The sequence below is a fragment of the Primulina tabacum genome, chromosome 11, assembly GCF_025594145.1.
Source record: "Primulina tabacum isolate GXHZ01 chromosome 11, ASM2559414v2, whole genome shotgun sequence".
NCBI lineage: Eukaryota > Viridiplantae > Streptophyta > Magnoliopsida > Lamiales > Gesneriaceae > Primulina > Primulina tabacum.
Window position 1 is genome coordinate 7980608 of NC_134560.1, and position 11073 is coordinate 7991680.

General features: G+C 34.2%; 2 protein-coding genes across 8 annotated transcripts; both read right to left on the reverse strand.

Annotated features, from left to right (window-relative positions):
- Window positions 1–110: 110 nt before the first annotated feature.
- On the reverse strand, window positions 111–4323 carry LOC142519400 (putative ADP-ribosylation factor GTPase-activating protein AGD11). 4 transcript variants are annotated; one of them, XM_075622403.1, is made up of 10 exons: window positions 4009–4322; window positions 3742–3895; window positions 3052–3141; window positions 2717–2801; window positions 2236–2311; window positions 1975–2138; window positions 1662–1893; window positions 1336–1464; window positions 1158–1253; window positions 111–660 (listed from the first exon to the last, which is right to left on the reverse strand). In XM_075622403.1, exons 2-10 carry the CDS (start codon window positions 3794–3796, stop codon window positions 379–381), a joined length of 1209 nt encoding a protein of 402 aa, XP_075478518.1. In that variant the 5' UTR covers window positions 3797–3895; window positions 4009–4322; the 3' UTR covers window positions 111–378. The 4 variants fall into 4 exon arrangements, 1 of the variants encoding a protein (XP_075478518.1); XR_012813765.1 differs by having other exon boundaries at window positions 422–660; window positions 1347–1464; window positions 3046–3141; window positions 3742–3875; window positions 4009–4323; XR_012813764.1 differs by having other exon boundaries at window positions 422–660; window positions 1347–1464; window positions 3046–3141; window positions 4009–4323.
- Window positions 4324–6721: 2398 nt separating this feature from the next.
- Window positions 6722–10460, reverse strand: LOC142518036 (E3 ubiquitin-protein ligase DIS1-like). Of its 4 annotated transcripts, none has more exons than XM_075620620.1 (5): window positions 10342–10435; window positions 10164–10213; window positions 8935–9176; window positions 8158–8544; window positions 6722–7377 (listed from the first exon to the last, which is right to left on the reverse strand). In XM_075620620.1, exons 3-5 carry the CDS (start codon window positions 9142–9144, stop codon window positions 7057–7059), a joined length of 918 nt encoding a protein of 305 aa, XP_075476735.1. In that variant the 5' UTR covers window positions 9145–9176; window positions 10164–10213; window positions 10342–10435; the 3' UTR covers window positions 6722–7056. The 4 variants fall into 4 exon arrangements, with proteins under 4 accessions (XP_075476735.1, XP_075476737.1, XP_075476734.1 ...); XM_075620622.1 differs by having other exon boundaries at window positions 10164–10200; window positions 10342–10356; XM_075620619.1 differs by having other exon boundaries at window positions 10201–10460.
- Window positions 10461–11073: the final 613 nt, after the last annotated feature.

Here is an 11073-nt window from a genome sequence, read left to right on the forward strand (position 1 = left end):
GAATCCTAAAAAAGTATGATAATATGTTTAAGATGATATCATTGAACTAAATTATTCTTAAAAGGATTCAAACAAAACCAATTTGTTCTAAAAAGATTTAGTGCCAGCGCTTATAAAACAAAATTCATCAAAAAGTGTGAAAAGTTGGTCAATAAATCATTATAAATCAGAGAAGCCAACAATATGCAAAAAATATCGCCATACGACAGTTGGTGCTACCCTTGTTGTCCTCATTTGTCATCCAATTTCTTTTTTTTAAAAAAAACATTACAACACTACTATACACAACTTCTTGAAACTTCACAAACGTGCCATGCTCCATGGATATTTTCGCCGCTCGTTGGAGAGACTGAACCGGGAAGGGCTTTTGCTTACTTGCTACTGTGTAAGAGGCACACATTCAAGCTCAATCTCTAAGACTCCCCGTTCAACATTCTGCAACTTAATAGAGATATCTTGTTTCACCCTACCATCTTCTAAGGTTATAACACCATCTTTTACAAGTGTGTTCTCTTTGCTTGCTTTCCACTTTCCGAGTTGTGTTGTCTCGTTAATCGAGGAGCACTCGGAAGCTTTTGCAGCAGATACGAGTGGTTGGATATCGATCTCTGCTTCACCCATAAAATCATCGGTTGTGAACTTATCTTTGTCGTATACAAGCTGGCATGCCATCAGAAAGTTTCTTAGGGTAAGGTTATAAAACAACCAAAATGGAAAGCTTGGTGCAACAAAAAAAATATGGTAGTTTTTTTTCTGGATTTACTTTGGAACGGAAGCATGCATATAAAAAAATAATGGGATTTGATTTTCACCAACATGGCAACACACATTCCTGCAGTAAACTACTCTATGAGCCAGCAAGAGGGTATGACACAAAGCATACTCCTTGGAGAGAAATATTGGGTTCTAAGAGAAAAAGGCGCCAGGGAATTCAGATAATCGGATCCTGGCGTTATTTACCGAGAAAGTGAATTCTATATATTCTGGAGAGGCAATCCCAAAAACGTTTAAAATGTTCTCAGAAGAAAATCACATGGCACCTCAAATTCCAATGTTTTTGTTCATCTATGTTTCAGTAAATTATCATCTTTCCCTGTGTATCCCTCATTGACCCAAAATTAAATAGATATTCTTCTTTACGCATATGGGAATCTTACCAACTTTAAAGGTGGAATGTTTTCTGGAATCGACAACATTAGCCTTTCGTTCCAGACCGGGTTGAGATTATTCTTTATGACCCTCGTCTTCATTGACTGCCAAAAAACAGTTTGTATAAAAAACTGCTGTGTATAGATCACTATAACAATTTAATGGACAAAATAAAATGAGAATGACAGGATAAGTACTTGATTTCCCAGTAGAGAGGATGACGTATGGGTCACTAGTCACCATATCCCGGACCGCTAGGTTAGTACCTCTTACGACGTTAACCTTGATCAATCCTACGAATTCGACCATACCTGCCTATACCACATGATTGAACATGATCAGGCTATGTACTCAAGCCAAACCAGAAATTAAGTATTGAAATGGATCACAAATTGCAAGATTGTCTTTACTTGTCATATCATAATTCAGTATATATTCTTCTTTAAAACAGTTTTTCAAGTTCAGTTGAGAATGTTCTATTTAAGAGAATTTCTTGTAGCGAGAACAATTACCATTGAGTTAGTTTTCTTTGGCGCCTTGTGTTCACCTCTTCTCCAGCTATTACGAAATGCCTGCCCCAGACCTTGGATTCTGTGACCTGTAGTTTGTTTTTCCAAGTGCTTCTTATTATCTATGGCAGATTCAGGATGACAGCCTGAAGAACTCGCGTGGGGTGTTGAAGAAGAAGATGGGAAACACGATGATAAATCATGGTTCAAAAATTGTTGCATTTCATATTTTCTCCTGTGTATCCAAAAGGGAGTCTGCTTAAGAAAATTTAAGTACAAAATTGAAAAAATATTAGGAGGGATGTACTTGTACTACCTTATAAAATCGGCACGCTCCTCTATCGAGGAATCCGGTCTCAATTTTTTATAATTATCTGGAACATAAGCTTCATATTTCGAGTTCACTGCAGCATTTCCTCCCATTTCAATCAAAGCATCTACTTGCTCATCCGTCCATTCATCAAGCTTCACAGATAAGACCTGCAAAATAGACATGAAATAGATGAAATGAGGTTACTGCCATTTCAAAGCCACAATTTCGTTCCATTGTAGACTTGATAAGTCGAGTGTTCCACACCTTTGATATATGCACTCCAAGACTTCTATGTACACCAGAGCATTTGATACAAATGAATGCTCCAATGTTCAAGGATCTGCTCACGACCATTGAAATAAAGATACAAGTTTCGTTATAGAGACAAAAATACAAGAAATACAGCAACAAAGTTAAGATCATTAAGTGATATCAAATACAAGTTACTTTAATATTTTGCAATAACATATTGTTTAGGGTATATATAATATAATAAAAGAACATTTTATGGAATTAATGATAAGTTTACCGTTTATAAGGGTTATGTATAGAGGAATGAAAAGAAGGAAAATATATATATATGTTGGGGAATGAAAATAAGATAGCAGGAGAATCATTTCCACGAATGAAACCAAAATTAGATCTTGTGAAGATTTTCAACTACATAACCACCAAGATATTAGAATAATGGACTTTTAACATAAAGAAAAGTGCAAGAAGATGAACTAATGAGACTGAGACTTACACCCATTTTGGATCTCTTGATCCACAATCTGCACAAAATCGATTCCCAGATTCAGATAACATGCTCTCTAGCCTACGCTGTGTACCTGATTGACATAAAATTTCAACAAAGTTAAAAATCAGAATTGCACATTAATGACGATCGAATGAATTCGGCATCTATTTACTACAACAAAATAGTATTTGTCAGATTCAGTTTCTCGTTCTTTCCCCAGATTACTCTAGTTGTGCTAGCCAAAGCTTCATATGACTTTTCCATTAGTATGAATCTAACCATACACAGATACACTTACTCGAAACAGAGACAAGAAATCATGAATCTTAACATACACTTACTCGAAGTATTTCGCCCTTCCTTCGGACAGTTAACCCATTTTGGGGAGGTTTCCTTTTGTAGGAGATCATAAAGACAAGAACCTGGTTCATCTGATGCAAAAATATTACGGTGATTAATATCAGAAAACTTGCTTCTCACCATTTTTTTAGCATAGTTCACCTAGAAAGAAAAATCTAGTTTGGATTTACATGCAAATGGAAAACAAAAACTTCAACACATTTTCCAAGTAAGACTAACCATTGATGATACTAGCGAGGGGAAAATCTTAAATTTTTTTGTACCAGGTCATATGCTCATACCATTTATTCTAACTACTAAGGAATGAAAATGAAAGAATGAATTGGATGATGCCACGCAATCCAAGTCGCCTACACATTGTAAGCGACGCTCAACATAAGATGATCGAATATATTATGCACAAAATACTTTTAAAAAGAAAAAATAACCTTTCAGGCACATTATCTCGCAGAGAAATCATGCTTCTAACGATAAAACTTGGTTTTCAGTATTGTGATTTATCATGATATCACACTCCTGAAAGCTTAAAATGAAATATACATAAGATTAAAACTACAGAATCTCATCAGATGTAGTATGATGCCACTCATAAATCATTGACATTCTTAATTAGAATAATAAAACACTGCAGAAAATAGCATGAATTCACAATAACAAACACAAGATATTACCTGAAACTGGACTTGAAACATCATCTGTTTCCGCATTTCCCTGTTCCACTGACATTTCAACCTCTAGAAACTCAGACAAGAATTCGAAATTCTTGGTGTTTATCTCAAATAACTCATTTTTTCTCTCTTCCTTTCTGCAAAAGTCAAAGGGGTCCTGATGGATATTTCAATTGATTAGACGCACAGATCAAAATGTTGAAATCAAGAAAATGTGGGAAAGAAATATCATTGCAGCAAACTTTAATTAAAAATCGAGAAAAAAATTACAGGATCAAAGGGTGTTGGTGTTGTTCAGCTGAGATTGGATCACTGAGAAATCGTAAACACGTCCAACAGACGTGGTTGTATGAGTTTTACATACGTACACTCAGGCTACACATACGTCAATGAATTTGTGAAAATACACAATATACGTGAAGAATTCGAATGCAAGAAAATATATGTGTGTGTATACACACACAGATTTGTGCATTGATCTTTCAAATATTGGATTGTATTGAATTCTTGTTGATTCTGGGAAGGAATCTGCACGAGGTATCTTGATTTTGTATTAGTACGAGAATAATTGGTGTAGTTACTTTTGCGGGAGATCAAGCAAAAGTCAAAGGTAGATGGTCTCCAAACAGATTAACAAGAATCCATTAAACGCGCACTTGTGTCGCTCGCGCTTTCTTAATTTTAGTTAATTTTTTATTCTCTTCGATCGTACCCAAAGTTATTAATTAAGTAATCGATAGTGTTCCCTAATCTTTACGGAAATAATATTATTTATAATCGTGTATATATTGGAGTTTTACATTTTTAGTTTTCTATCTTTTGGTGAATCAATTTTGAGTCATATTTTAGTTATTATTGTCCCAAATATATAATTAAATGATTACTATTATGTTTAATTTTAACATACAAATGCGTTTAACATTGTAATTATAAATTTATTTACAATGATATTAATTATTTAATTACATAATTTTGATGAAAATGATTACCATTGATGGTCAAAATAATATAGTCATAGATTCAAGAAAACACAATTGACCTAAAATCATATATAATACTTTCAGGTATAGTTTGGTACACTGGATAAGAGAGATTGATATTATATCACGTTTGGTACTTTTTTAGAAAGCTCATGATAATATCATGGGCCCGTGATAAATAATTTTATACAAAGATAAAATATCACTTTTATGATATGTGATAATTTTAATTTAATAATAAAAAACATCATAAATGACTTAATTGCTATCAATATATAAAAATCCTAAATCATATATATGATCAAGTTCTAAATTAGTATCACTATATGATAATTATATAAATGATTTTTATAAATATCTGCTAATAGGTAGAAATTAAAATCAAATAAATATTTTTATGTATTATATAATATGATAATTATATAAATGAATTCTAGATAATTATATAAATTATTTTTATAAATCTCAATAAAATTATTAGTATCACTCGATTAACCTTAAAAATTGATATTTGACTTGACTCACAAAATCAAGAGCTCAATTATCATATTATATAATATATAAAATTAGGTAAAAATAAATAAATCATGCAAGCACTGTCGGCGCATGAACAGATAAGAAATATGAACTCAAGCAACAACTTTGAAATTATGAAATTTATTATGATAAAGTTAATTTTGTCATTACAATCTAATATATAAATTTAATCACTCTTATTAAATATATATCAAACATTAAATATAATATCTTACATCTTATTAATATTTAACTTATCCTTATATTATATTATACCCTCGGGATAGCCAGGGTTGTGCCCGAGTCATGGATGATTCGTGTGCCCGGGGCATGGACGACCCAGGATACTGGATGGATGGCCAGAATCAGGACAAGTCGGCAGGAAGGGTTCATCAGGAACCGGGCGGGTGAATGCCCAGGACGTCTCCTCCCCGGGCCACCGGACGCCCGGGCTCTCGTTCAAGCTCCCGGGAACTTTCTACCCGGGCCACCTCGATATGATCACCGCACTCGAGTATACTAGCAGAATAGGATGTGGGCGACTGTCCCATCTCTGACACCAGGCCGATGTGTTGACAAAATCAGATGGGCTGGATGTGACCAGTATAAGATTTGACATGTCAGAATATAGAGTGTGCTCAGCCGTCCTACTATAACTAGTAGGTAGCACAGAGAACGAGGTCATCATTACTTCTTCTACTATAAATACCAGGTTCTCTCTTTACATTTACATTCATTAATTCACACTAATATCACAACCATCACTTGGTTACATTGGTTCTTGGCTTGAATCATTAACTGACTTAAACATCGGAGTGACCACGTCGGACACCCCTCCATCGCCCATTCGCGTGGTTACCTTCTTGAGTGCAGGAAATCCTCTCCGCCCGAGAAAGAAGCTTCTGGTTCAGATATCTACATTGCTCTTATTTCCTTCATCATTTTGATAGCTGATCCGGTGGAGCACCCGACCCTGCTCACTCATTTCACCCGGATCGCATCATTATATATCACATGTTTATCCCATCATGTGTACCAAACTATGGCTCAATGTATCATTCAAATTTTACTTGCTTCCACAAAGTTATTTGGTTCATTTTCAGCTCAAGGTTTAGAGGTTTAGATTTGTTTTAAAAACTTGTCGAACCAAAAAAAATGGTTTTGTTCAAAATTTTGATAAACAAAATAATCCGAAAACCAAATTGATTTTATAAATATATAATTTTTTCAATTTGTAGAATTATTTTTTCTGATTTGTAGTGATAAATTTGTGGTAATTGATTTTATTTATTTCTATTGACTGTTTTGAAGAAGTATTTGTTGATACTAAGTGATGATGTGGAATTTTTAAGCTAAAATATTTCATTTTGAGGATTTATAATTTTGGTGCTAAATTTGTAATAATATTGTTATATACTTTAATATTTATTGTCCAAATAGCTAAAATTCTCAATTTATGATAGCTAGTTTAAAAATAAGATTATATTAAAAATAAACAAATATTCCATTTCTCACAGTTTAAATTCAAAACAAAAACTACACATCCAATACTTGATAACTCATGTTTCTTGATAACTTTAAGGAAGTTATTTCAAGCACAGAAATACAGCATCACCCATGACTGATGTCCTACAGCTAGCCCGCCCGTAGCACAGAACTAACGAGAAAAATATTCCCAGTTTGTGCATCTGATGCATGGACGAGCAAAGATAGTTTGCCTCCTAAACTTCAAAATACACGACAATAAGATCCACTGTGCTTGAGGAACGCACGATACTTCTATAATGGAACAATAGATAAAGCTATGAAAGCTACAAGAACGTTACTGCTCTTTCCAAATCCGGCCTGTAACCCGGAGCTTTAGTTCTTTTCTGTCTCCACCGGAGAAAAATAGTGCCATGTTACGTTGAATGATCAACCCATCAAAACTATCGCGTACCTTCCGATGGTTGTCTCGAATACTTCTTGGCACTCCATGCCATATTGCTTTCCTCCCATTTCCTCCAACCTCAAGACTGTAGCTATAGTTTTTTGCCTCATTGTCGTCCCCCATGAACCGCAAAAATGCTATATATACGGGTGCCATTCCAAGCTGAAATGCTTCAAAATGCAGGCAGAAATACTGCCCAAAACAACTGAAAACCTGGGGGCAAAAAAGGAGGAATGTACAAGTATGAGAACTGGAATATCTGATCCTACACAGAAATCGATCTAAAAAGTTAGTTAGGGTAAAATGACTTGAACTATCTAACATGAGGCTACAGCTATAATCGAGGGACTCCCTGAAGGTACATATGGACCTTTAAAAAGCAACAAGAACAAGATATCAAAAGTTAGATTAGTTGAGGCGAAATAAAATCAGGAAAAAATCAGTCATGGTGGTGGCATTTGGTTGTGCTTTAGCCCAACCTTGACTCAACTAAAAACTTGACGGCGAGTATTTCTAACATTTTTGAATTTGAATATGCTTCTAAAATGTGACGCAATATGCAATAAAGTAATGTTGTATTGAGAAATATAAAATAAACAAATGATGCTATTTTGAAAGAAAAAGAGAAGAAATAGGTGACTAAGTAATAACCGTGCTTTAACTCGTAATTTAAATTGCAAGAGAATGATTTGAGCATACATTTTCTAAAAATAATATTTGAGAGGTTTTTGAAATATATGGGTAAAATTGTAAATTTTTTAGTTTAAGTTGAAAAGCCATACAAATAGAGGCATGTCTATGCTAAAAAATAATTTTTGTGCTTATGTTGGAGGTGTTCAGGGTTTAGGGACAACCATAAGCTGTTAAAAGCTCCATCCCCAATTTTACACTAAGAAGAACCATGCCAAGCAGTATCTCTACAAATTAGAGAGCCTGATACTACCATCATAAATCAAATAATAAAAGAAGTGGCAAGGGGAAAATTTTCATCACCGTAAGCATCCAAGTGGCATTCTCGACCTCATGCGGATTTGATTTCACGTAGCGATGGTTAAAAGTACTGCCATTATGCATATCAACTTTGTGATCATCTTTCAAGTGATTCACAAGAAATGGAATATCACCAATAACTGAGCATTCTGAGCCGGCATAAGGACAATTGTAAGGTCTAAAAGTGCATTGGGATTCATGTTTAAGCTTGCTGTAGTAAGGATAGATTCCTATACACCCGTAATCTTGATATTTACATGGAAGCTCGAGGGATGCAGCCACCTTCTCCAACGCAAGACATCTGATGTTACCTAGTTCATGCCTGCAAGTTGGGCAACGGTTGTGAACCCTTGGTTTGCAACCAGAACACAATGTGTGACCATTGGAGCACTGCAGAAACAAAATGGTAGACATTGATTACAGAAATGAAAAATCCTGGGGTTCTTAATAAGAAAGATTCAACCTCAACCCTGCCCACATCCCACAACACACCCAAACCAAACAGAAGAAACACCATTCCACATACTCTTCCACGAGTAAGTCTAAGAAACATGTGTTTCATGCTATTCTCATTGAAGGCAAGATCTGCCCGATTATGTCGTAATTGTCATCTTTGTCTCATTAAGTATACATATAAGTATCTAAGAAATAATAAAAATCGGTGGCAAACCCAGAATTATGCACATGGCATTGAGTCTACTGACAGAGGTATAAGAAAGCGACAAAAAAACTGATGTCACAAATCTCATACTTCAAATCTCAGATAGAAGATTGCTGCACCTGATGAATGGGTGGGTACATAGCATTTAAACAAACTGGACATTCCAGCAGCTCCCGGACACTACTTGAGACAGTGACATCAGATTTTATGGCAGTTAGACCACTATCCTTGACATGTTCTCCAACATCCAACATGTCCTCGTTTTGGGGTGGATCAATGACCTCAGGTTTATTTCGCAAATCATCATAATAAGACGCTCCACTTGCCATTGGAAGCAAAGACAACTGGTACGAACACAAGCCTGTAATAGGTCCAAATAAACTAAATGCAAGACATATTAAATGAAGTAATGAAAATAACACTAAATCATTCATCTACGATTTTCAACACTTGTTTGCACTAGTTATATACGGCACAGAGGGTTTATAACTGGTGCAGCTAGGTTCAGTGATCGGTCACTAATAAAGCACTTCACAATCTATGATCCCTTGCCTTCCGCAGACCATCTAATTGTGCAACATTGTCGAATGATGTTAGGGAACCTGCATTTTCTTACAGTAAAGATGAAACCAAGTTGCCTACTGCCTCCATAAAAAAGCAAATGTGATTGACAAACCACCCAACAAATAAATACTCAGTCAACAAAAAATATTGTATTTGAAGTATTCCAAAATGTAGGCGTGTAACAGCGTGAAAAGTTCAAGGATTGGCACAATCAAATTTTAAAGCACAATTTAGAGTATTTGATCACAAAGTTGAAGACTCCTTGGAGTCTAACCCTGCACCTGCTCGTTATAAGAACCCATGAATGCTTGTCCGTAGGAGAAAAAGAAAATAATTATTTTAAAAAAACTAAATTTAATCATTTCTTTAAGAGAGGATAAAAAGTAAGATGTGCTGAATCTTAGATTTGGAAGTAAGGAAATAACATAAGCCAAGTAAGGACTTTTTGCATCTACTACCAAAATAGTAGGTTTTGAAATCATCCTGAGGAAAATTTACTAACAATGAAAATTCCTGAATCCTGAAACATAACAAGCCCAACTTTTCTCAGCATACAACAGGTCTTATTTTCCCGCATTTTGTGTTAATTGACATGGAAATATAATTTATCAACTCACCCACAAATACCCAAAATGCATGTGAAAGGGCTTCTCAAGTAAACTCATGTAAAAAAAATCCTTGAATCCCCACCCCAATCACACGAACAACCAGCCAAAAAAGGGGGAGAATCATTTGAGACCAGAAATTAAACAAAAAAAAATAGCGTGAAAGAATCAAGAAATACCACGTCAAGAAAAAGAAACTCCACATCGGTGGATTACCTGGAACTAACAACTGCTTTGAATCAAAAAGTCATCAAAAAAAAGGAGGAAAACAAACGAGGGTTTTGCTTAAAATCTAGAACATATTGATTCAATTATTTCGAAATTGGCGAAAATATCGAGAGAAGAAGTCAGTGTCACCGTTTGTGTTGGGTTAGCATATACAGATTACAGAGGATAGTACAGAAACAAATTTTTTTAAAAAAAGTGGAAATACGAGAGATTAAAATCGGAGGATATATATATATATATAGAAATTTGGTTCAAATTAAAGTCGTCGCGAGTGGGGAGCGTCTGTGCATCGGAGTTCGGACAGAGAATAGAAACAAGTGTATTTGAAATTACGTACACTCCCATGATTTTATAGAATTTAACATTTACCAGTATTGTAATAAAAATACTTCATGTTATCGTCAATTCACAAACTTAATTCGATAAATTTATTTTCCAATTTTATCGTTACGTCAGCAATTTTCAATAAAGTATCATCATATTCTCGTCTCATTTATTAGCTTCTGATGAGAAATTATAAGAATCGAAAAAAATTTAAATTAGTGAACTAAGATCGTGAATTGATTGAAAAAAAAATCATGACATGATAAAAAAGAATGTTAATTTTCTTTTATGTGTTTTTACTATGTGAAACTGCATAAATTTATAATATAATATAATTTACTTTAAAAATTACATGAAATTAAATACTGTTAGAAAATTTCAGAATGATAATCCAATGACGACTCAAAAAAGTTAAATTTGATGAGAATGACTTATGATTTTTAATGTGTAAAAAATCGATGAAATGGATGTTTTTAATTGAATAAGTTCTGCAATAATTTTTATAGAAATATATTTGATTTAAATTTTAATCAACGA

Excerpts from the sequence above, each read along its gene's own strand:
- LOC142519400 (XM_075622403.1), bottom strand. The coding sequence starts at position 3,796 with ATGTCAGTGGAACAGGGAAATGCGGAAACAGATGATGTTTCAAGTCCA. Across the intron at positions 2,802-3,051 it reads GGAAGGGCGAAATACTTCGA|GTACACAGCGTAGGCTAGAG; the intron begins GTAAGTGTATGT and ends TATGTCAATCAG. Across the intron at positions 661-1,157 it reads ACATTCCACCTTTAAAGTTG|CTTGTATACGACAAAGATAA; the intron begins GTAAGATTCCCA and ends ATGGCATGCCAG.
- LOC142518036 (XM_075620618.1), bottom strand. The coding sequence starts at position 9,249 with ATGAATGATTTAGTGTTATTTTCATTACTTCATTTAATATGTCTTGCA. Across the intron at positions 8,545-8,934 it reads TGTACCCACCCATTCATCAG|TGCTCCAATGGTCACACATT; the intron begins GTGCAGCAATCT and ends TTGTTTCTGCAG. Across the intron at positions 7,378-8,157 it reads ATGCCACTTGGATGCTTACG|GTTTTCAGTTGTTTTGGGCA; the intron begins GTGATGAAAATT and ends TTTTGCCCCCAG.